The following is a 27,236-nucleotide window of genomic DNA, read 5'->3' on the forward strand; positions in this document are numbered from 1 at the left end:
TTCTGTTGAAATCACCGACGTTTTTGTCTGAAATGTTGGCAGGCCTTTTCTTCAACAAAGGAGCCGATTCCTGCGACTATGCCCGTAACGTTGTTTGCAAGAAGAAATCTGGCGAAACAAGTTCCTCCACTACTAAGGCCCCCCCGATCACCGCTGCCACGAGCCGTACAACTCGCATCAGCTCGTCCACCGTCACCGCACGAACGACCTCAACAACCACACCCCGACCCGTGGTCGACGACGACGAGGAGGAGTACGGAGAGGATGATTATGAGGACGAGGAGGACGAAGGAGAGGAGACGAACCCACAGGATATAAAAGAACTACTCAATATAATCAAGAATATAGGTACGGTCCTAGTAGAGTAAGACTTTCCGTTTTACACACTTTTCCGCTTAACACAGGTATTTCCTTGTAACTACGAGGTGCGATCGGAAAGTTTCAAGACTGCGCCTATAAAAACCCGTACACTTATCTCAGGTATTAAATTCAACCATCACCCTCGAAGTAGTTCCCCTGTGAGTGAACACAACGATCCCAGCGCAGCTGCCAAGCCTGGAAGCATCCCTGGAAATCTTTCTTTGTCAGCCTGTCAAGCACCATCTACGAGTCTGCCTGAATCTCTTCTATCGTCTCAAATCTCCTTCCCTTTAGCTGAATTTTCATCTTTGGGAAGGGGAAGAAGTCACACGGAGCTTTAGCATTTCATAGGTTTCCGTAGCCGTTTTGGCGAGTCTTTGGAAAAATTTGATTTGTTCATGAAAATCCGCCATTCCGAAATCGCAGGAGGGTCGGTGTAATGCACTACCAAAACGCCCGTAACTAAGAAACAAATGCTAATTCGATAATGCCGGCTGGCACACTGATTCACTATGAATGTAGGCCGCACCCCCTAAAGGCAGAAGCTCGTACTACATCCGGTTCGCCCTCTATTGACACAGTCTTGAAACTTTCCGATCGCACCTCGTACATCAGAAGTCAAAAATTTATATTTCACACATACGGAGCATAATGTATTTAATTTTCCTTCGTTCCTCCCTGTTCTCAGGCGTTTTTTACGCTCTATCATAAGCGGAAAGAAGCTTGTGGGTCTGTTCTGTATCGTCTGTCTGTGATGTCGTTCACCCAAGATTATGCTGTCTTACGAACAATAAGCTCTGACAAATATCTCCAAAACGGTAGATTGGTTATGAATAAAATCTTATATGGGTGTTGTGCCATTGATTGCACCGGTTTCTGCGAGTCATAGAGATCGAGATCGCTTAATGATCGTGTCGTATGATTTACAATAACTATAGCGTAATGTCTCCGCCCCTAATCCCAAGCATTTTTATTTGTGATCCAGAAACTTCATAGAAAAAAAAGTTAGTTTCATGTCCGTCCGTGTGTTTGTCCCCAAGTAACGGTGACTACACTAATTGACAGATTCAGGTCAGACTCGAATGTTTGACTTTCATTAAATTGTACTAACCATTCTTTGTTTTGAATAGGACGTCAATAATTTTAAGGGAATAAAATATTTATTATTCCAAATTATTCGACAATTGCTGTATATCTTCACGTACGTAACGTGTATTGTCACTTCAAAATTTCATCCATATTGAGGCCCACGTTACGTTAATACATTTCTCAGAGAATCTAATGAATAGTGGAGACAAAGCTCCACGTAATCTTAAATTTTGACATCAGATACAGATCAGCTGCACAACGCAGTCGCTTTACCCTCTGGGGAAGGAGCGATGATGGTTGTCTATTTTGCCGGAATCTAGCTCATGGTCGCTTCCTCAACTCACATAAGATAGCAGTAGGCGCCCTCCTTTTGTGTCATCACAAAGTTTTTACGATACTTCTTATCATAATGAATTCTTCATTAAACCAGCTTACACGGCTGGAAGCCGGAGAAGAATTCGTACTTCGTCGCCGCGAAATCGTCAAATCATACTCCTTCTTATTGTCGGTACTAAAACCTCCGACTCCAAGTCCGACTACGACTCCTTCATGAAAGCTCAATATGTATTATTCCAGAAATCGGTTGATTTGTAGACAGTTTGTACTCTTATGGTACCGGAGCCAACGTTACAAAGCATTATTCCCACACCACGTGGCTCAACGCGTCGTTGAATCTCCCTAAGCTTGTGGCTGCCGGCGGCTCACACGGTATAGAAATTGTTCTTAAGATTCTATATCGAGGTCGGAGTCGGTATATTTTTACGGGCTCCGACTTCACCTCCAAAGCCATAATTTTAAAATTGTTTAATGAACTTGAGGAAAAATGGTTTGTAATGTATTTACTAGGTTTTAAACAATATATTTGTACCTGTAACAAGAGAATATCAAGGCCGATGAAGTATTTAAGACGGTGCATAACAAGTGTGTGTTGGGCAAGGCCGTGGTCTAGGCAACACGGAGTTTTCCTCCGTGGCATCCCAACAATTACTCCATTCACACACAGAAGAAGGCAATGGCAAACCACTTCTGGATCATCTGCCAAGAACGTATATGAACAGGTCCCAGTCCGAGAAAAGGATGGAAGGATCCTGTTCATATCGACCTGTCGTCGGACAGAACACTAAATAATAATAAGATGAGGTGGTCTAGCGGTTAGAACGCTGGCCTTGTAATCCTGGGGTCTCGGGTTCGATTCCCGCCGGTGCCCGAATTTATAACTTGTGTTGGGCAAGGCCGTGGTCTAGGCAACACGGAGTTTTCCTCCGTGGCATCCCAACAATTACTCCATTCACACACAGAAGAAGGCAATGGCAAACCACTTCTGGATCATCTGCCAAGAACGTATATGAACAGGTCCCAGTCCGAGAAAAGGATGGAAGGATCCTGTTCATATGGACCTGTCGTCGGACAGAACACTAAATAATAATAAGATGAGGTGGTCTAGCGGTTAGAACGCTGGTCTTGTAATCCTGGGGTCTCGGGTTCGATTCCCGCCGGTGCCCGAATTTATAACTTGTGTTGGGCAAGGCCGTGGTCTAGGCAACACGGAGTTTTCCTCCGTGGCATCCCAACAATTACTCCATTCACACACAGAAGAAGGCAATGGCAAACCACTTCTGGATCATCTGCCAAGAACGTATATGAACAGGTCCCAGTCCGAGAAAAGGATGGAAGGATCCTGTTCATATGGACCTGTCGTCAGACAGAACACTAAATAAATAATATAAATAAATAACAAGTGTGGCGTATGTGTTCAGGTGTGGACCGGCTAGAGAGGCTGTTGACGCAACAGGGTTCAGAGAAGGACAGCAAATCGGATCAGGTGCCTACGGGGTTTAGTCGCAGCCTCTACGACCGCGTCTTGAGCAAGGGTAAAGCCGGAAACAGCGCGATCGATGGCGGCTCGCCAACCACTCCCAGGTAAGTGCTCTGAGATCAGTGACTGTCTTCAGATGGGCTAAAACACGTCAGGTTCTTCGCTGTATGTTCCTGTATACATTCTGGCTTTAAAAATAAGAATTATAGCTCAAGTTTAACATCAAAATGGCGATTAACATTCGCTAGTCCTAGCGTGTGGAAGAAACTCCGGCCTGAGACTTCAATTGACGTCAGCACTTTACGATTGAGTACTGAAACAGAGGATGTCATTTTCGACAAGGCCTAGGACGTAGGATTTGAGGAGGTTGATGAAGAAAATAAGGGCCAATTGTAATCTCACCGGAAGGACCTGGGCAAAGAAGATCTGGCTATGGAGATGGAACGCGTCAGAGATGAATCGGGCTCAAGTTTTGAGGAGGCTGAACCTGCTAGAGCCTTACAACGATGGTCATGACACAAGGTGGGAAGGGAGATTACGGATTCCTTGAAATGCTACAATCGAGCTGTGACTACAACTCAGATTTCCATAGAGGAGTTCGTTAAAGAACCACCTCGAGCATCCACTTTATCTATAATTTCATCGGTCTTCATCAGTCTCTGCTGGAAAGTCAGAGTACAGATCTCCAGTCCATTGTTTAAGCTTTCACTGGCTATCCTCTTTACAACAACAACAACAACAACAAAGAGAGTGAGTGTGTGTGAAAACGAAGTTTGTAGCTACGTGAGATGCAGCGTTAGAAACACCTCATACGAGGTGCGATCGGAAAGTTTCCAGACTGCGCCTATAAAAACCCGTACACTTATCTCAGGTATTAAATTCATCCATCACCCTCGAAGTAGTTCCCCTGGGAGAGAGCACCCCCTAGCGGCAGAAGCTCGTACTACATCCGGTTCGCCCTCTATTGACACAGTCTTGAAACTTTCAGATCGCACCTCGTAATGATTAGAGTCGTAATACAACTAACTCTACAGAGCTCTGGGTTAGGTTATGTCAGGTTAGGTAGGAACGATGGTGCGTTTCACTTATCTTGGCTTGTTTCAACATTCAGTACTCTTAGAAAGAAGCCACAACGCTCTAGTAGTAACTTCTACTCCCATCTTCAGGCCAAAATGCTTGTTGGGTCCGATAGACAGAGCACAGAAAGAATAATATTAAAAAAAGGCTCGTAAATTGTTCTTTTCGCCTTATATTATTAAAGTCGGTAACTAAAGAGGGAAGAGTGGACGGGGCATGTTGCACATATGGTGGCGGTGAATGATCCAAGCAGATTCATTTTTCGGCAGACGTGAAGGGTGTAGGCCGCCAAGGAGACCTATTTGTAAAACGTATAAATGTTACTTTGGATGTCAAACGAATACGAGGATTTGGACCGGATTAAAATGATGTTTGATACGGTCCAGGGGCGGGCTGTTGAACAGTAGCTGAACATCAGCTTGTCAAGAGGGTAGTTGAAAATTTTAGTTAAATGCGCCTGTAAATTAAGAATTTTTTATAAAATCACAGGTTTCTGAAAAATTATACATTTAACAATAAATTATAATGTTAATGAAACACGGACGTGTAATTTAATATTTAGGCCCCACACATTTCCTTTGTTTACCCTTCGTCATTTCTGTGAAACATTATTTATGAAAATATTGTAATTATTTTAAATAATGACCCACCTGGCAACGACTGGTCTAGAACACTAATTTTCCAAAATTTATTTCTCTCAGATCCTTTATAAAGAGTCCCAGCAGACAACCGCACTCAGTATTTTTAGAACATGAAATGGGCATATTTACTTAAATTTTGAGATCGCTACGAACTGGCTGGAGTTCTTCACTTCATGTATATAAATCGAGCCGCCATGTTTTACGTTACAGGTACACGTCCCTGTACAGGAATCGACCAGTGAAACCACAGAACGAGGGTCTCGAAGGTCTTGACGAAGTAAAGGCACTTCGACGAGAAAAACCTCAATACGTGACAATTCAGAGGGAGAGGTAAGCTGATGAAATCTGTTCAGTAAGCCACGCTGAGCTAAATTTTACACCACAATTTTTTCATCGAATCTAAAGCAATGGCCCCCCTCATTAAGCAATCAATACATCATAAATTAATATTTTCTTCCGTAGTTAATAACCAACATAAAATTATCGTCTCCTGCTATCAGACGTAGGATACGTCACAAATACAAACTTGGTATGTTTTTCATTATATTTTATATTTACAATCATATTAATATTTATTTATTTCCTATGTTAATTCCATACCAAAATTTGCATAATAACACTTGGAAATTAATTCCACAGATAATGAACGTCTAAATACAGACACCAGATCAATTATGAAGACATAAAAGTCTACAAACATACTAAAAGATCAATAAATGCAATGCATCAAAATGTATAATAGTTTTTAAAATAATATAAATTGATAAACCTGAAGATGATGTCATAAAACATCGAAACATGTCGTTCAAAAATAAAAAAGCGCTGAATAATGTAATGTCGTACTACGATAAAGGAGCGCCATAAATATAACATAATATACTTTATACTGTAAATGTTATAATATTTTAACAACATTATTTTAAATAAGTTTGTGTATAGACTGTGAAAAATAAATATATGTATAAAATTCTGTCTTACCTGAAAGTAGAGTTAAAATAGTCCACGACCGGTTTCTCCAATGTCATTTGCAACTGATAATCGTCCTCTGACTCTACGCGAATAACGCAGATGGCGTAATAAATAAAGAAAGAAAGGGAAATCACGTAAATAAAATAAATTTCCATTCACTCACTACTTAGTCTTTTAGTGATATTTAAAATATGCCAAGAAGGCGCATAACGAGAAATCTGATGACAAGCGCATTATTACTCTTTGCACATCGGAGGTACAGCCGCAGTTGAACAAATGAAGAATGCGTGGATCTAAACCTCCATTCCCCACATACGCCTTCATGACACGATTTTTACTAAAGTTTTACTGTCAGGAGGGACTGAATACAATTTTATTTCCTCTACTTACTTGTATTTTCTTTAGGCTGCTTATTTAAAATCGCTATGTCATCTATATTACTCACGTAGTGACAAGTGACAGGATTACTACGTCCTAGGACGGATCTGGAAGGAACCGGTCGTGGACTCTCTTTTAAGGCTTTTTTTTCCCAACGTTTGGTTGGAGGGACTGAGTAAATTATGAAAACCCTTTCGGGACGCCTTGTCTCCTGACCGAGATTGAGACCCAGAATCTCCCTAAAATAAATATGGATGGGCAGTTAAGTGTCCGGAAGTTGATGAAAGACATAGAAAGGCGACTAGATTAGACAAGACTTCCACATTATGCGTTCATGCTATGTACTTTATGTAAGGACTGCATAATAATTAATTAAATATGCATGCTTTAGCGCTATATTATATTGGTATTCGCGATTTTAACATTACCAGATTTAGAAAGACGTACGCATACACAAATTACATATGTTATATTACTTACCACAGACATTCAACACCTGAACCTCAAGATTCGGAGGAGAAGGAGGAAAGGGGAGAGGAAGGAGGACGAGGGAGAGAAGAAGAAGAAGAAGAAGAAGACGTGGCGTTCACGAACGACGAAAGACGCAAGCCATTAGGCGATCCGGTAGAGTACGTCACAATACGACGGGAGCGACCCTCGGTCCTGGCTGATATCGTCACAACCACGACAAGGTGAGAGACGTAGTAACTACAGTCGCCGTCACCAAACTGCTATTTTCTTAACCTTCGTTATCTCTGGCAACAATTGGGTGGGATTTACATTATACATTGTCTCCATTGACGACAGCAACCACAGAGAGCCTGCATACAATATTCTGGGTTGCTAGTAGCTGGAGGTTGGGACACAATCAGCATGTGGATAATCCACAGTAAACCCTTGCATGTTAAATACGATATCTTCATCGTCTGGTAATGTTAAGGCGTTAATTGAGCAAAATTGAAATCGTCTGCTCGTGTAGAATGTATGAGGCCACAGCACGCTCAACGGTTTGACTGGTAAACTTCATCAAAAAGACTTTAGCAGCCTAAAGCGAAGTTGGAACAAAATATCTAATGTTGATTATTCATTCAAGTTACTTAACGACTCTGTTTAAACTGCATAAATCACAAAAAAGTCTAATGACACAGAAAGATGATTATTCTCAGTCACGATTATGAAGTTTGCAATAAGAACCCAACTCGGCGAAGTTAATCTGGCCTATTAACTTCTTAAGAAATAGTGAATATATTTTTCCCAGTTTCATATTCTTATGGTATTCTACAGACGGCTACCACGGTGGTCTAGCTGTTAGAACGCTGGCCTTGTAATCCTGGGGTCTCGGGTTCGATTCCCGGCGGTTCCCGAATTTATAACTTGTGTTGGGCAAGGCCGTGGTCTAGGCAACACGGAGTTTTCCTCCGTGGCATCCCAACAATTACTCCATTCACACACAGAAGAAGGCAATGGCAAACCACTTCTGGATCATCTGCCAAGAACGTATATGAACAGGTCCCAGTCCGAGAAAAGGATGGAAGGATCCTGTTCATATGGACCTGTCGCCAGACCGAACACTAATAATAATAATTGTACAGACACGCGACGCAGCACGAAATTCTGGGGAAAAAATGTTACATCCCAAAGGTTAAGATACGTGGTCTCTACTATCCTTGAAGCGTCATTATGATGTTGGAATGTGCTGAAAACATGACTGGGTAAAGGAACACATGTTCTAATATATGTGATTATTGTAAAAAGTAAAGCACTTTTCATGACTGAAACTGGTGATCTGATATTATTTCAGTGTGATTTATGTTTATTTAACCCCTTAGTCTTCGGCACGAAAAGCACTTAGACTGTTTCTGTCTCAACCGACGTCAATGAGTGAGTTCACAATTGTTAGTTGAATATTCGTATCAAATGAAAATGTTCTGTGAAATTTGATATTCTCACAGCGGTGATGACTGTGTTGTTGTTCTGGGTTGTGACGCCGTGAAGATAGTGACATAATGATTCTCCGAAACACTGATACCTTACCACAGATCTACACGGAGGCACAACCCAGAAACACAACATCGTCTTCATGATGTTGATATCCATTTGTTTCTCAGATACATCACGATTCAAAGACCAAGGAAGCCATCAGCGGAGTCAAATGCCAGGGAAAGAGATCTGGAGGTCCAAGATGATGCGACAGAAATCGGTCCAGTATACACAGGTACAACTGAGAGACAACCTGAAGAGGGAATCCAGATTGTGACACCGACCAGAGCAGCTGTCACAGAGAAACAGGGAGGGAACTTGAAAGGAAGGCGAGGTGAAGATCTGGAGAGGGCAACTTTGGAACCGGGGCTGAAGGTGAGTGAAGGAGGTGAACAGCTAGAATCTTCCATAAGCACTTACCCACAGTACGTGGATGTGACGAGCATTGGAAGGCGTCGTCAGACCACCACGCCGGGAGTCGAACTAGACGCGGCATCCATATCGTCTCTTAACCCACTCCCATACGTCGAAATAAACAGCGTCACCAGAAGACAAAACACAAACCACGACAATAACATCACCACAGACAAGCCACAGATTTCATCTTCTTTTCAACCACTTACTGACTCCCTCCTAGCAGCACGTCAACCGCACGACGTAGAGGTATCTAGTACTGGTAGAACACGTAGCACAAACAATGCTAGGATCTCCATTCCCGAAGACACCCCACTGACAACATCCGTGCCCACCACACCTGACAGAAATCACCCAAAATATGTAGACATTATTTCCAGAAGCATTAGTAGTACTGTCCCTTCTAATTATCCGGGTGTTCCTGCATCTGTAACAGAAACATCTATCCCGACGTACAAGCACAGTAATTGGATTTCCAGGAGACGTGGCTCCGCTGTGCGCAGTACTGGCACCCCATCCGCTGAGACTCTGCCCCTAAGGACAGACAATTATCCTAATTTCCAAATAAATCCTCCCCCAACGACGCCTATGGATCTGACAGAATCGACGTCACAGGGCCCATCTGTTCCAAGTACAATAATCCCACCAACATCCACTGGATTCACTCCTACAGTAACGAGGGTTATTACTTCAGTAACAGAATCTGGTACTACAGAACGCCAGAGAATTTCCATAAACAGAGTTCCCTACATAGCAATAGCCGCTCTGAGAGGAGAGACGTCGTATCCCGGTCCACTGCTGCAAAACGGACATCCGACGGTCACCGCTGATCAGAGATTATTTCGTCCAACTACGACGACGACGACGACAGTTTCTTTCGAGCATGAATTCATCACCAACAGTTCAGTGGAGCAAAACACCATTCCAGTGACTACACCCACAGATCATACGCTCGAAAAGTTAATGGAGGTAAATCGAATAACACTCGTCACCCTAAAAGAAGAGTTGCCAGTTGCATATACACGGGCGTTGTCTGGAAATGAAACAACTGAAAGGATGCTAGTTGACGAACAGTCGGACAAAACCATGGACAAAGTAAGCGAAGTGTCTCGTATGAAATACGTGACTGTATTTGGTGGAAGCCAAACCGCGAGTCCAACGATTGATACTTCGCGCAAGACATTCACTACTTTGCCCACAGCCTCACGAGTTCCATCGGAGACACAGTACTACGAAAATGCCATAGACACTCAAGGCGAACTTCAGTCTGGAAAACCTCACTATTACAACAGCACAGGCAGCTTCAAGCTGGGTAACGTCAGCACGGATTCAGATGCTGAACCCATGGTCACTTCAGTTACTTCGAAAGAAGCCGAATCAACAACTATTATAGATGACGACATTAGTTCCACAGACAAACCCCCTACTTCCATTAGTCCACTTAGCAATAGACGACGCCAAGGTTCAGGAAGGAAACCGGGAGTAGATTATTTTAAAAACAGGAGAATATCAACTTCCGTCTCAACGATAGTTTCAAGTACCCCATCAACGTTTTCCCATAAAAGTAGAGGACAAAGGAAAAGACCTCGTCCATATCGACCGACGTCGACGACAGTACCAGAGGAGGAAGCAGTGGAATTGCGAAGTCCTGACGACTCGAAAGTGGACAACCGGACTGCTGACACTACCCGGAATACCGATCCCCGGAGAACGTTCGTCCCAAAGAGAGGCCAACGCAGAAGACCACGTCCGTATGTACCAAGTTCGACGTCAGCAGACGAGGTGACAAATCCAGTAGACAACGATGGTAGGGAGAACATCGTTCTGGTGACTGAAATTGCCGACAATGCAACGACTGGATTCATCCCGAAGAGTGGTAACAGACGAAGAGGAACGACTCCGAAACCAACAACAGATAATTCAAAAGCAACGTCCATGACACAGATAGGCGAAAGTGTAAATTTAAAAGTAGCCGACAAGGGACTGAAAGTCTTGGATACATATGATCCCTCTGACAATGCTGAATCAATTACGCGGGTTGTTGATGCCTTTATTCCAGAGAATGCGTCACGGTCTGTTCCCACAAACGGTCACGGGAACGCAAGTAGTCCAACAGAACCAAATCTAAAACTTAAAACTGCAGATGATATTGACGTCAGTACTATTAAACATTCTCAGACTACGGAATCGACTATTATATCTGAAACTTCACCAGAATCAGAATTTAATTCGGAATCAAACGTTAAATATTTAAGTTCAGGTTTGAACAACGCGGAAAATGGCACACACGGAAATTCAACGGGAGTGGAGGAAACTCTGAAGCCTACGTCGCTCCGTGCATACACGGAGGAGTCCGTAACACCGCCTTCTACCAAATCGAGTGACATCGCGTCCACAACTACTGGAATCTGGCACGGTGACAGAATGCGAGTTAAGAAGAGACGCAGACGTCCCGTCACGCACATCTTGGCCCCTCCGGAGACACAGACAGAACCAAAGAGTGAAGAGAAAACGCCTTCCTGGAATAATCTTCAAGCGACACAGAATGAAACCAAATTCACAAACTCGCCTGCAGAGACAGATGTTTCCAGCAGTAATCCTGAAAATAACTCGGTTGTTACTTTCGCTACAGCTGCTTTATTAGGAAGAGACCATTACGAAGTGACGAGCGTAGGCTCTGTCGGTGACTTTGCAGCCACTGGTGTCAGAGAAGGTAAACACATGGCGACGCCCTCCGTCGTAAACGATCCTAATAGTATAGCAATCTCCCGCAAGACTCAGAAAAATAAATCTGCCGCCATTACGAACACCATCATCGTAAATAACGTGACACTTCATGACTCTTCATACGATTTCCAAACTTCCTCGCACGATTCTGAACAAAGTATTATCGCAGACAGTGACTTAAGTACTGACGGTTCTAACTATGATTTAGGAAGGAATTCAATTTATAAACCGCCAGCTTCCGAAGAGGTTCATTACAGTGTTTTGGATTCTGCAGTAGAGTTCCCGAACGAAAGTCATACTGAGGGAACTTACCATGAGAAATCTGAGGCTACTATAAATACATCCTCGAGACCGGGTCACAGAGATTTTTTCATTCCCAGTGTTGATTTAGCATCAGAGCCCGGAGACGAACAATCTTTAGGTTCACCAGCAGCCACAGGCAGGGTCAAGCCTGGATCCTCTAGCCCCGAAGGCAAGACGAGACGTCTGGTGAGGAGAAAACGACCGAAAATTACCACTGAGGAACCTCTAGTACAGAGTGAGGTAGGACAACTGGAAGCTCACGAAATGCAAACTAACGTCGCTGTCAGCTAGCGGCATGTTAACAGCTTGCAACCACCGTCAGTGAACGATGGGACATAACAGCAATTTTTCGCAACTGTAGAAATAACTCATTTTTTTGCTAACAAGAATGGCAACAGCTATACTCATTCTATTGTCTTCTCCTTCCGTAGCATAACATAGTACGCCTTATCTTTAACACAGAATCAAGGGGAAGGCTGGATAAATGTTGGACGAAAATCAGACGACAGACTCCTTCAGAAAGAACATGCAACTGATAGACAGAATACACGATCATTTGACGACGGACCGATAAACTCTCTGCTATTACTATTTGCGCTTTAACAATCAGGCTTATTTTCAGATGTGCAAACTCATCAGTGCCCTCCTCCTGTATTTCGTTTCTGCAATTTTACATTTAATGCACTTCCTTCGTCATGACGATTTCTCTTAACTAAAACATACGCACCTCATCGTCAAAGGTGTGTGGTGTAACCATATAGGCTATTCATACTACTAACAGTTTTTTTGTCAGGGGCATCTGTCTTACATGTTTCTGAATGTAGGCCTACATTGTCTGCTAGTTTTATTAACGATGTAATTGCATGCTATCTTTATTTTGAAAGAGTTTTCAGCTAATGTTAAATATTCGTATGTGTAAGCAGTGGGATGCCACGGAGTTTTCCTCCGGGGGCTTCTTCCCCGGTTTCTCCGTGGCATCCCGACAATTACTCCATTCACACACAGAAGAAGGCAATGGCAAACCACTTCTGGATCATCTGCCAAGAACGTATATGAACAGGTCCCAGTCCGAGAAAAGGATGGAAGGATCCTGTTCATATGGACCTGTCGTCAGACAGAATACTAAATAAATAAATGATGGCCACGGTGGTCTAGCGGTTAGAACGCTGGCCTTGTAATCCTGGGGTCTCGGGTTCGATTCCTTGCGGTGCCCGACTTTATAACTTGTGTTGGGCAAGGCCGTGGTCTAGGCAACACGGAGTTTTCCTCCGGGGGCTTCCCCGGTTTCTCCGTGGCATCCCGACAATTACTCCATTCACACACAGAAGAAGGCAATGGCAAACCACTTCTGGATTATCTGCCAAGAACGTATATGAACAGGTCCCAGTCCGAGAAAAGGATGGAAGGATTCTGTTCATATGGACCTGTCGTCAGACAGGGAAAAGAGAGAGAGAGAGAGAGAGAGAGAGCAGATATCACTCAATATTTATGCAGGATTTGAGGTTTTCTTGGCCGTGAGTTTTAAGATGGTTGTCTTCTGGGTTGTTCCGCCGTGTAGTCTGATAGAAGTTTAGTGACGTTTCAGAGGTCCTTGCTGCCTCCATCATCACCACGGCGATGATGGCAGCAAGAACCTCTGAAACGTCGGTAAAATTGTACCAGACTATACGGCTCAACAACCCAGAAGACAACCATCTTTATCACGCAAAATCTCAATGTCCCCACCAAGCACATGCATAGCATATGTTTTGCTTTGCTAAGGAACACAATCTCATTACAGGATATAAGCACTGAATGATTCAAACGAATATATCATTTCTAATTCGTTCTGGTGCAATTATGTGTAAAAAAATAAATTATTCGACGAGGAAAAAACAGCGTAACAGAAATATCGGTGGATATAATACAATTACACTGATTATTCCCAGCTATAAAAGAATCGAAGGCAAAATCATGAAGAACACAACAAATTTAAGCCAAGTTAAATTTCGTGACATCCTCCACATTAATTAGGATGGATACAAAGCAGAGGCTCGATTATCAGAGTCTTCTTTGCAGAAATGCATACCAGAGAACCGTCATGTCTATAGAGAAACATCAGAATGATAAATTAAACGCGCTATATTAACAATCAATGAAATGCCATTACATTAAATAATTTCCCGCTGTAGAAATTAGTTCAACTGACATTAGTTTTGAGAGAGACGAGTAATATGTGTTTACCGGTATATCACTGTACTTCGTAAAAAGCGATAAGTAGGTAAGTCGGTCGTGTTGCCTCATTTAGGGGAAACATTAAAATTTCGACATTCTACTTGACATATTTTAGTTAGTAACAACCGTTAACATGAAACTGAGTTAACTCTCTTTTGTCCAGAGTGGAAATTTGCAGGCGTGAGAACGTCTTCTGAGTCTTGTTCGGTAAACCTAACCTAATCGACTCGTAAAAGTCACATGAAACAAACATTTATTATTATTTATAATAATTATGAATTCTTCAATTTTTAAAAACGAATGCATATCATATACACACATTCTGAGTGGTTTACTGCCTTAGCCACACATGGTGATTGCTATATGCATTAAATCATATACGGTTTCGATGCAACTAATTTACGGTGGGTAGAAATGTTTTCTGCATTAAATATATTGAATAAGTTCTCCAGGTAATTAGGCCTGTGAGGGCGGGATTTACATACAATAGCAATAAACCACTTCTTTTAATAAGTAGATACAGCATTGTGAAAAAAAATGAGCCTATGGTGAACAGCGTAGACGACATAATTAACAAAAGTGTTCAATAAACTTTTATAGTATTTCCTTATTAACAAATTAAATAACTGAAAAACACCCACACGATTTCATAAAACAGAGAAAGAACTACGACTGTGTTTTGTTTCTTCAGGTGGTCACCACGACGACGCGAAATCTGCGACGTCCTACAGGGGCATTATATAACCCTAACCGACTGCGTCAGCGCTCTACGACGACGACGACGACGACGACAACGACAGAGACGCCCGTGAGTTCAACGGAGTCTGAAAAGGATCGCCGAAAACCCGGAACCAGACTCGTCCGGCGTAGGAAGTACGGTCCATCCGCCAATCAAACGAGAGACAGTGACGCCACGGCGTCCGATGCCCAGCCTTCGGACGCTCCCACAGACAAAGGTACCTGCTCAGTGGATTTAGCATTTAAAGACGCTGTTTCATCTACAGAGATTGCCATGGGGTAGGATCGAAATATAATGTACACTCCAGCAGAGACTATTAAAAAGGATAAAACCAAATAGTGACTTGAAAATTTATTTGATTTGACTATATTATTAACAGAAAATTTATAAGGTATTGTAGATGCGTCATATTGTGAATTAATAGTATTAAAATATTTAATATTTAAAAATAACCGTCAATCACAATAAAATTAAAAGATTAAAATATCATATTATGTTCCCTATCGAGTACTCGATTTACATATGGAACTTACACAACATGTTTCGGCTAAATGTAGCCATCTTCTGGTGTATTATATATAAAGTTTAAAATCGTAAAAAGTAATTCAGTAAAAAGTTTATATATAATACACCAGAAGATGGCTACATTTAGCCGAAACATGTTGTGTAAGTTCCATATGTAAATCGAGTACTCGATAGGGAACATAATATGATATTTTAATCTTTTAATCTTTTAATTTTATTGTGATTGACGGTTATTTTTAAATATTAAATATTTTAAGAAAATTTATAGTCAAGTATGATGAGAAAATATAAAGTTTTGCGTTAAAACGCGGTTTGATAAAAGGTTTAAGGACACAGCACATAAAAATTGAAATAATATTCATTCCTTTATTACTAAAGATCGCAAGCTTTAAGACTTAAACATTTGTTGTGCCACGTTTTATAGAAAAGCGTGCATAATGGAGGCCAGAGGATTAGTGAATAGTCTTTTGTTTCATATAAATATTTCCACAAATAAACATCAACAAATGCTGTGTAATAACAGAAAGAATACAATGAATTACTTTGCTTAATTTAAAGAATGTAATAAGATTTCACAAGCCACAATCTGAAATATTATCTTATATCGAGGTTAAAATAACCATACATAGTAGGCCTCCTTTAACAGCGTTACCATGGCAACGAATATTATCCTATAAAGCCCAAAAATTCCTTAACAATAAATTATCACCATACCATGGCAACGGTAACACATTCCTAAATATAACACAACGCACAAAATTCCTCTACGACAGCAGACTGTCACCAACCTAACACTGCTTAATACACAGAAATATTATATGTACTATATAGAGAAAAATGGGAGAATAATTGTGAATGATGAAATAGGAAGAAGCTGTCATGCCCTATTTTAAGTATTCGCCCAGCATTAGTCTGAAAAGACAGCAAAATTTTGAACATAAAATGTTTTAAATCAGGAGCAAGGATTAAACCCAGGTCCTTCCGATTATGAAACAGTATTACTGGCAAGTGAACCACAAACCCCAGTGGCTACTTACAAGTGCTCTTTGGTGCCTAGTTTATTTAAATATTCTGTATCAACTGGAGACGATGACTGCAATAAAGTTAAGTTTGAAAGAAGGGAACGTGGAATACTTAAAGACACGCCGAATACTTACGCGGTTATTGCACGATGCTCTATCAACTATATGTAGCATCGTATGTCGAGGCGAGTCACTCCGGAAGGGCCCACAAGGCACCAGAGGTTGCTACTTTAATTGGCAATTAACATTTTGAATCAGATAAAGTTGGAGAATAATTCTAAAGATAAATGAGAAACATTTCTGGAGGAAGATATTTTGGCTCATTTCAGCACATAAAGCACTATGATATCGCCATAATACTTTCAATTTTACTACCACTGAATGTTCTGTATTAATGATTCTCAACCCGCGGACCGTCCTCGTGTTCGTACAACACTCTTGCAATGGTCTACTGATAAAATTTTTTTACCTAAAATAATTCATTTTATTGGGTCATTAGACGATTCTCGTGGTCGGGTGAGGAAGTACAGTTTTCCAAGACGCCGCGCCAACACTACGCCACCGCCCCCAGTGACGACAACGCCAGTGCCAGTGACGACGTTACCTACGAACGACACCCCAGGTCCGGGGGTGGAGCGGGGCGAGATACAGCTGCTGGAATCCAACGCACAGCAACCCAAAGACGCGGAGGTACAGGAGGAAAGCACGACCACAAAGTTACCAGACCTCGCTAATTCAGCAGTAGTCGCCATCCACAACCTAGCAACCGTACCCCCCACAAGCCAGGCTTCACCGGAGATATTTAAAAGTACACGTAAGTTCCATTATAAATTTGGCTATCAAAAACCTAGAGCTAGCGACCTAAGTTCTGAGTGTGACTGGGAAGTATCCCCTAAACCTCAAACCTTTCACTTAAAAGAATAAGATGAACTGACTTCAATACCCAATATAAAAATCATTAGAGTTATCGGGTTATAACCATTCATGGAATCCTAGTAACAAATTACAAATCTAATTGACTTAAACCAAGTACAAATCACATATTACAACGCAATGTGGACGTCAATTTGACTCATTAAACTAAAACAGAATGACGTAGTTACTTCCAGTATCGTTAAGCTGCAAATCAGTGACGTAAAACCAACTGTACCATCGTGCGTGAAAGTCATTGGCCCTAATCTAAAGTGATAAAATTAAGGAATAATCAAGTCATAACTTCCTGTAATTATTCCCATCCGTGACTCTCGGCAAATCACACTGCAATGATGTTTTCAAAATAAAATACAAACTGTAAACAGCCACACACACACACAACCGAATCTCTTCCAGCTGTAAAGAATTCCTCGTGCAATCAACGCCCACCTAGATGAAGACATAACGTTCTAATACAACACGACCTGCGTTCACATTAAACTCAATCTAACTAACAAAAAAAGATCTCACTGCACAACTGAGAGACAGAGGCTACTTACCGACTGGCCGAGACGTACGCTTCTGGTAGACGAAATGGTCACCGCACCTCGCCTGAAATGCCAAGGACAAACAGTATATATTTATTTATTATTTCAGTCTATACACAAACTTAATTTTAATTTTTAAATGTTGTTGTTAAAATTAAAATTAAAATTTAGCGCTTTTCATCATTATTACGATGTTACATTTCAGCGCTTATTATTTTACGACATGTTTCGATGCTATTGCATCATCCTCAGGTTTTTTATTGTTATTTTCATCTTTAAAACTAATATATATTTATTAATGCAACCATTTATTGATTTTATTTGTTTTGTAGATTTCTTTTTGTAGGTATTACTTTTGAACTTCGTAATGTTTTGCATATTTTTGGTCAGTTGTTCATTATTCTGTGAAACAATTAATTAACATTCGAATTATTAATTATTATATATACTGAATTTCAACACAAACATGACGCATCTAAACTACAAAAACCAAATACAAAGTTAGTTTCCTTCAGGAATCTGCCAAACCGAATCCGTGTCGTGGTAAAGAGTCCCGTTGAATTTATGTTAAGTAGAGTAAGGTCGAGGTTGCATCCGGGTCACTCGTAGAAGCCACATCGAGCACCTATGAATAAAATATTAAATAATGGGCCTCTGTTGTAAAAAAGATTGACTACTGAGCGTGTCTTTTGGATCGCTTTGGCTGAAGGCCTCTGCGTCAACGATGGTGGAGTAATCATTTTGGTTGACGTCTTCCATTACTGGGGTTGGCGGATCACACAAATTTTTAAACATACCCTAGTATTTGTTCGATAACCCAGGAAATAAATGAAAAACGTCAGATAAGGCAACCGAAATTTGTTAGACACTAATCGTCGCGTTGACGTGGCTGCCTCTGCAGGCCTGCTAAACGTCAGCCTTCCTAGGTTAACCGTGTGTACCTTCTGTACGAAGAAGTTCCTTCCAAGTTGCCGAACAAAGGGTATAACCACATCCGATATTTTTTAGTCCGAGGTCTCGTTTGATGTTCTGGTGTGGCCGGCTTAAAATTGATTCCATCATTCCTCGTGAATTTGTCTCTTGCTAACATTGCAGGGTGCGTTAATCGCAATGTAAAGACACTTCGATTGCAACACTTACAAATTCCGATCACGGCTGTGAAGAGGGGACCTTGGGATCGAACATACGTAGTTCATCATAGAACAGACAAGACTTAACCGGCGGCTATTGAAGTTAACTGCTCGAGCAGAGGATTGGGCGTCTTTCGAATTGGGTGCAACCACTTTGTTCAGCGAACTGGAAAACGTTTCTGTGGTCACGTCCTTAGGAAAAGAAGCTATACAAACTTTTGCGACCACTTAGTGAAAAAAAAAGTGATTTAAAAGTCCTGGCGACCACGTGGTTAGGGAATGAGATGATGGACACAAATTCTGTGATGAGTTAGACGGACGATTGGGGGGGAAACGAGAAAGCGGACGATGATTGAGAAGGGAGTAAAAATGAAAGAGCAGGGGTGAAGGAAGGTTTGCACGGACTGTACCTGTCTACAATATTTAATAATAACATGATATTTAATGGGAAATGCAGTAAAGTAGAATGCTTGTTATCCTTACAGCAATTTTATGATACGTTTGGTAGTGTTTTGTTATTACGACTGATTCCTGTGTTGTATGGATATTGGCTATGATATATTTTTGCATCAGCATGAAAGCCGACAAAATGAAAATTCACCTACAATAACTCAGACCTGAAGACCGATGCCGATGAAGAACTCTTGCCTTCACTTACGTCTCGAAGACTCCCCAACAACTAATGTCTCCAGTGAACACCCACTGATTGCTGTCCGTGTGACCCTAGTTTCACCTTTATCTTTCAAGTTCTTACTTTAACACTTTTACCTTTCTTCATTCTGAACCACCTTCCTCCTCTCATCAACTTTTCTGACTACTTAAATTTTCCCTTCGTCTTTTCGTGAAACACGTGGTTACTCTCCACCTTTGCATCATCTCCTTTCGTAATTGTGTCGCCGCCGAAACGTCTTTTTATTACTTCTTCTCCTAACCACTTGGTCGTCAAAATTTGTCACCTCTATTTCCAACCATTGCCATCACATAGTCACTAAAATATTCGCCTCAATTCTTTGAACTATGACAGCGTCTGCCAATATTTTTCGCTAGAGATGAGGGATATTCTGGGCACTTATATTTGCGGTGGTCTACGTCGTATACTACAACCACTGACATTGTGGTCACAAATATTAACTTACTAATCCCATCTAAGGTTATATAATTTTATTCCATCCAAATATAAAATTCACAATCTCAAGTCAATTCATTTACATGTTGAATCAAATGGGATGACCGGTTCAAAATACTGTATGTTTAATCGTCTTTCTTAACTCGTTCGTGTCAATTTAGGATTTGTAATTATGCCCTGGTGATCGTCGGTAAAGGCGATACTGTTACGCTTAGCCGCCATATTTTCGTTCACTGCACGTTAAACCCACGACGAATGCAAATATGCGAGGAATACATCTCGTGTGTTCAATGATCAATAGAAATAATAATAATCCCTGACTCGATCAATCACGTATAGGCACGTATGACGTTCTGAAGAGCTAATTCGTAACGTCAATTTAAGTAATGACTGCATTAGTTCCCAATCACAGATAAGATAAAGTTATACTTTTATCAATACAGAGAATGCGTAAGACATCTGAGTCTAATAAAAATGAACGTCATTGACTTCAGTTAATGACATAAACAGATTGACAGACATAACAATTATTTCTGTCTAGTCCTACCAACTATAGAGGTCGTATTGATGAAGTAATTAAATCAGAGTAAACATATTCATACTACGGGCTATTTATAATTATTTGTAGACTTTCTAGTTCAGAAATACCTCATTACTCTACATCAATTCTTCTTATTCACAATTAATTAATTTTACCAATTACAAAACGTCTGAATGTTATTTACAGTAAGGATACTTAATTTTTCTCGGTTTTCTGTCTGTGTAATTGTGACGCAAATTCGAGCTGACTAATGCGCCATTTTGTTTTCTTTCCACAGAGCCCTCTGCCCATGAATACTGAAATTAATTTCAAAGGCTGACTACTTTCATATAAATATCTGGTAAATCCCATTCTTTCACTGCAGGACTCTATGTAGCATTTGTTATATTTGCTTTTCTGGTTTTGTACGCTTCATCATTTGACAACCTTTCCCTGGGTTTTAGAGCAATACCTGAATACTGCCACAATCACGCACAGAACTTCGTTTCTGAGGTACTTATGTTGCCAAAATCAGGGCGATAAGAACCTCCGAAACGTCGGTAAACTTGTATCAGACTAGACGGCGTTACGACCCATAGACAACAGTCTTCACTGTTTAAATTGTTCATTTTTGTCATTTCTATGTAAGCAGTTACTTGCAGTAGAAACTATTTTTGATCTGTGGTCATTAACAAACTAACATTGATATAAAACCTACCAGCGAATGCTAAAATAACACTCGGATGAATGAATTTGGTGAAAGGGTAGTGGGTTAAATGAAAGGCTAACAAATTGAATAGTTTCACTGTGGTATTTTGATGTAGTATTTATATTAGTACTAGTTATTGGGAACTATACTGTAATGTATGTAATCCAAATAATCATTACCACAATAAATATGGGTCCACGATGCATGAGATGACTTGAATTTTATAACATGCGTACCAGAGCATATTAAATTCTGGCTACTTCCGAAACGACAAGAAATAGGCAAGCCTTTTTTACACGAAACGAAACCAAAGCGGGTTTGTACTTTACGAACGGAAAACACAGCGAGAAATAGCTTCAAACTAAATGTTAATGTTATTTTTACATTACATGAAATTCAACGTTACGTTTTCGTACTTCTCTATGTAGAGTGACATTTTCATTCATGGGGTTGGACGTAGATAGTTGGCTGACCAAGTACAGTTGGCCTCTGGACAGCGACGTAAAGAACTACAACATCAGACCTATTTAACAAATGAAGGAAAGCGAAGTAAGACTAACATTAATAAATGTATAAAAAATTATTCAACAGGAACAGAAGAGAAAAAAATGCAGACGAATATTTGCAACGGTGGGGTTGGACGTAGAAAGTTGACTGACCAAGAACAGTTGGCCTCTGAACAGCGACGTAAAGAAGTAAAACATCAGATCGTTGCTCTAGTGTTTTAAAATATCGAGACAGTTTTCCAGATAAACGCAGGTTTCCTCTAACTTTGAGCACAAATTGTTCGGTTTGTATTCATAATACACATGACACTGAATGAAGATACGTAATATATTCATAATATTCCATCAGTTAATTTTCTTTAGAAAAATCACAATCACTTTTAACGTATCATTTACTTGACAATGCTTATAACTAAGCTGGGGTAAGAGTCCTGTTGAAATTTAGCGCGGGATGATTTCGTTCCCATCTCCACTCCTCACACCTCTTTATCATTTCCTTAAACCTTTTCGTGCCTTTATCCACTCCCCTTTCATGTGTCTGTGCTGCGTAGAAAACAACAACCAAAAATACCAGCCGGCTTTAATAATACAGAGTGTTTTAAAACTTTACCTCATCTTCCAGAAAAATGTCTTGAGATATCACATTTCAATGTCTAAAAGTTAAACTTCGCGTCTGGTTTTGCATTTGGCGTTGTACCAGACCACGGTCATTCACTAATCGCCTGATGTTCTTAGGCTTTTACCAACTAACTAATCGATTATTTGCTCAAAGTTGGCGAATGGACATGTAGAAAGAACTAGGGGTTCCCAGGTGTGCAGAAATCTGATAAGGAAGATTTCTGTCTTCTGGGTTGTTGCGCTGTGTAGTCTGGTCGATGTTAACCAACGTTTCAGAGGTCATACAGCCTCCGTTATCAGGGCGATGACGGAGGCAGAATGACCTCTGAAACGTTGGTTAACATCGACCAGACTACACAGCGCAACAACCCAGAAGACAGAAATCTTCATACTCACCGCTGTGAAAACCTAAAATCATATATCTGACAAGGAATTTCACACAGTAAAACCTTCTTTATTCTATTCAGGTACAATCTCTACGACGCCAAGATTTTCATCAACAAGTAGTTCAACACCGGCCACATCTTCTCCACCCCCTCGTCGAGCATCTAAAGTGTTCCCCGGCGAGCAATCCCTTCCATCGTCATCTGGGTCAGCGTCCCCCAGGCGCCTACCGGACAGCGTCTCCGCCAGGCCACGTCCGTTCTCGAAGACGACGCCATCTGCTGCTGCCGCTCCAGCGACCAGCGCACGTACCAGCAACGCAAGACCCAAACCAACGCCTGTCATAGATTACGAGTACTACGATGACGATGACGTCGGAATCCTAGACGTGGCGCCGATTTCAGGGAAAGTTAAGATTCACTCCGATGGTTATATCGAATGCCTAGACCGCGGGAATTTCCCACACCCTTTCTCTTGCAAGAAATTTATCTCGTGTGCCAAGATGGAAAATGGCGAACTTCTGGGCTGGGAGTATACTTGCCCCAGACAATTATCATTTGATCCTATTGGCGGAATTTGTAATTGGTCTGCGGGACTGGGTTGCAAGGAATAAGTGATGGCCTTCAGTCTTCCGACGAAGTAAAATACGGACAGAAACAGGGTTACGGGACCTGAACTTCGCCTCTTTGATTGCACCAAATGGAATGCAGTGCGAATGTACACGTGTTGCGCAAAAGTTTCTCGGAAACCAAATGGAGAATCAAACTTTCCGCTTTAAAAAAGATTGTGGAAACATAGTTAAAAATCCGTCTGGTGTTAGGCTTAAATAACATGTTTCATAGGTTCTGGCACTGAACTGAAATTTGGATCTTAAGCTCAGTTGAAATTGTCAAAAGAAAACCAAATTAGGCTAACAGAAACTCATGTACAAAAGAGTACAACGAAGAGTCTAGCATTAATAAGGGCATTGTTTTTGAGCTAAACTTCAAGCTTTATTTCCCACCTGAAAATATGATTAAGAAGTAAAAAGTTTAGAAATATTTGTTTTTAAAGATGTATAAATAAATGTTTATTAGGTCTCTGTTTATGAAATTCTTTACTAATATGAATGAAGTGATGAGTGTTTCGTACCTACGTAATGACACAACCTATTTCTAGCGGTAAACCGTTTTAGGAAATGAACTAAGCTGTAGGATAATCTGATAATCATTCTGTACACGACTGTTCACCTGGTTGAAAACACGGAGGGGTTCAAAGACAAATAAATAGTCGATTAATCGCAACCTATACAGAAATAAAATGAAAATTATACGCATATTCCGTTGAACCATAAAAAAATTGCATTTGTTCTTAGTACAAAATTTCTTCACCTCATATCAAAGCTTGCAATGCCTTGCTCTGTATAAGGAAGGGAGTGACACCACTTGCAGGCCGAGAAAAAGACGCCTTAAAACAATGATATTTGCAAATAGTTTGAGATAAACATAAACGAGGATGGAATGTATGATTCTGGAATTCTCGACAGAATAAATTCGTGCTGATTCTAAATTCATCTATGAATATTATAATATGTGTTAATGGAGTTATAAGGAAAACTAAACAAGATATATATGTGAAAATAATATAAATATTGTATTACGTGGCTTGGGGGGAGGGGGTGTCGTTTAGGAAGAAATTTAATAAAAAAATTTTGGCACCTAAAATTGAATTTTGGAAAGGATTGGCAAGAATATGAAGGAAAACCAAAATTCAAAGTCACGTAATTGGAGTAAAGGTGGATTTAAAAACTTGCATTTTGCATGATGAACACAAAACAATCATTACGTCAAGGAACACGTGTAAAAGTGGCAAACAACAGATGACTCAAACTGATCGACTGGATGTCACCAGGAAGGAGGGCTACGAGAAAACAGAGGGGCAGATGAAAGAAACCCAGAAATCAATGGCAAAGAGAGAACTGGACGAAGGACAGTGGATGGGCAGAGAAGGATGGAGACTGGGATTCGGAAGCCATCGGTGACGTTGAACCACTTGAAAATGGTGAATGGTTTTAGACCATTACAGGAATTGACCCACGTTAGGATATTTATCTCAATTCTAATGCCTATATAATGAAATACGAGGTGCGTCCTCAAAGTAAGTTTCCCTGGGGCCGTTTACAGAAACAAAACACAATTTCATGGAAATATTTATTGCAACAGATACAGCAAGTGTCCAGCTATTTTTCAACATATTCGCCACCGGAATTGAGACATTGGTCATACCGTGGGACCAACTTTTGAATACCTGTGTCGTAGAAGTCTGCCGCCTGGGATTGGAACCACTGTGTGACAACCATCTCCGCCTCTCTGTCATTCTCAAAACACTGACGCTGACCGGACAGGCATTTCTTGAGGTGTAGGAAAAGATGGAAATCACTGGGAGCGAGGTCCGGGCTGTAGGGTGAATGATTAAACACCTCCCAGCTGAACTCCTGCAGGAGACTTGCTGTCCGTCGAGCCGTGTGCGGCCTAGCGTTATCACTGACCGCACTTCACAGTCGGCGGGAGCTGGAATAAGAACCTCCATCTTCAACAGCTGCAACGATGCTACTGTGAGAACGCGGGAAGTACCGTTAGTGCATGCGCCATGCTACGTCATTGCTCTATCACGTACGCACAGTCGCTTCGCGCAATATAAGGTTTGCTAGCTGTGGGACGAGTGGGAAACTTACTTTGAGGACGCGCCTCGTACAAATTAAAACATTCTGATGAGTGTAATATATCGATGTGGTTATATTCATAAATAACCTAACCTAATCTTAATCAAAATTAGTTACGTTCTCGCGTACCCAATGCAAGGTTAGACCTGATTACACTGAATCTCGAGACACCAGTCAGTATTTGAAATTAAGTCAATAAATACATGTATTTTCTTAAAATTTACCGCAGAATCGTATATGTTGTTGCATTAATATTAGCTGCATACACTTTCTCAGAGTTAATCGAGCAACTATTTCGAAACACTGTAAAAGTCATGTTTCTAATGGGATATTCCAGTGCCTTTAGAAAATCTGTAAGATCTTGTAATTTATCGTGCAGACTGAATTGCACTAGTTCAACTGCCCATTCTTGTCGTACAACACACATCGATAGACAATATTAAAATTATAAACGGGGGCAGAAAATTTTGGTTTTAAGAAGCTTTCCCTAAGAGTGACTGTATTAAGACAGCTCAGAAACAATGCCCTCATTTCAATCAGTAAGAAAGCAATGATTTAGCAACCGATACTTTGTTACATATTTACGTTTATCCTACGATAACATATAAAATTAGAGTTCATGAATTGGTTCTATTACCAGCTTTTGAACGAGACAGAAGCTAAGTAAATAACGGTTATATTTCTGAGGATTTTCGCTATAAACAAACCCCATGACAAATGCCACATTTGAATGTTCTTTATTTAAAATAATGAATATTCAAAATTATATATTACGTGCATTAATACAACTGCATTTCATAGCAATGTTATTAATATTAATTAGTGTTACGCACGTTATAGTCAGAAGAAGGCAAGTGTTATATTTCATCATCGATAGATTTATCAAAATATTCAATGTTTTGATTTTATTTGTCTGAATTCTCACAGGGCGACTATATCTACGCAGATAAAAATTTATGGCCATTTCGTATAATACTTTCGTGAGACAACATTTTGTGCTGTGCAGTTGCGTGCCTTTGACAAATCAGAGTGTGACGTGGGCGAAAAATTTGAATATAAAAAAGGTTTATGCCAATATAAGAACTAAAAATAATATCAGACCAACGTAATGTACTGAATTTCTATTGTGTGTGTATGCGTACGTGTGGACTGCAAGGAACAAAGCGTACTGTGTGTTTGAACAAAGTTCATTGCAGCCAAATACTAAATAAGACTTTGCTGTGAAGTGAGAATGCAACAGCGAACACGTGCGAATGACGTGTGGTTATTATTTACGTTGGCAACGCTGGATAGTTGAATCAGCTGGCTAACAAGATGTCTACGTTTCTTACACGGGTTTTCTACATCAGACCAGCTGCAATCTGGTGGGTATAATGCAGATATGACTGGCATTTATACCGCTAGATTGAGAGACACAAGTATGCCCCCAAAGACAATTACAGTAGCCATATGGGATATACAGTATTTTATTTCCATAAGCGGAAATTTTAATTTTATTAAACTTTAGTGCTAAACATACGTCAGGCTAAAGGTAATAATAATCAGCAAAATACGTCAAAGAATCAGAACAGCTGACACTATGTAAAGGAACAGACTTATCAGTGTAGTTCCATTTATAGTTAACTAATAAAATGTGTTATAGTTCCATAATGTATGCCTTTATTTTGTATTACTTATTTCAAGAATAATTTACAGTTAATAATAGTGAAATACGTTTTGATTAATTTTAATATTCTTAATGGGGATTGGATATCCCGGCGTTCAAATCTCTTTGGGTTTCTGCAGAATGCAAGACTTTCACCATAATTCAAGAAAATCTTTCGTCGTC

At 40.5% G+C, this 27,236-nt stretch overlaps 1 protein-coding gene and 1 long non-coding RNA gene across 3 annotated transcripts in view; one reads left to right on the forward strand and one right to left on the reverse strand.

The window, feature by feature from the left end:
• Cht6 (Chitinase 6) overlaps positions 1 to 27,058 on the forward strand; it is a 102,601-nt gene extending 75,543 nt beyond the window's left edge. The window contains exons 12-19 of one of the 2 annotated variants that reach the window (XM_087348438.1): positions 43 to 348; positions 3,207 to 3,369; positions 5,194 to 5,313; positions 6,816 to 7,022; positions 8,439 to 11,994; positions 14,660 to 14,924; positions 16,754 to 17,068; positions 22,791 to 27,058. In XM_087348438.1, the coding sequence (XP_087204564.1) occupies positions 43 to 348; positions 3,207 to 3,369; positions 5,194 to 5,313; positions 6,816 to 7,022; positions 8,439 to 11,994; positions 14,660 to 14,924; positions 16,754 to 17,068; positions 22,791 to 23,320 (5,462 nt within the window). In that variant the 3' untranslated portion in view covers positions 23,321 to 27,058. The remainder of the gene's footprint in view (positions 1 to 42; positions 349 to 3,206; positions 3,370 to 5,193; positions 5,314 to 6,815; positions 7,023 to 8,438; positions 11,995 to 14,659; positions 14,925 to 16,753; positions 17,069 to 22,790) is intronic. The other variant, XM_087348439.1, reaches the window with a different exon arrangement.
• Positions 1 to 27,236, reverse strand: part of LOC147873838 (uncharacterized) — a 121,170-nt gene that overhangs the window by 86,617 nt on the left and 7,317 nt on the right. Inside the window, exon 2 of the long non-coding RNA XR_015535039.1 lies at positions 17,727 to 17,778. This is a non-coding gene — a long non-coding RNA (uncharacterized LOC147873838). The remainder of the gene's footprint in view (positions 1 to 17,726; positions 17,779 to 27,236) is intronic.

This window comes from Zootermopsis nevadensis, unplaced genomic scaffold (genome assembly GCF_977971745.1).
Source record: "Zootermopsis nevadensis isolate Lab colony 2312 unplaced genomic scaffold, Znev_1.0 Znev_ptg000013l, whole genome shotgun sequence".
Lineage (NCBI taxonomy): Eukaryota > Metazoa > Arthropoda > Insecta > Blattodea > Termopsidae > Zootermopsis > Zootermopsis nevadensis.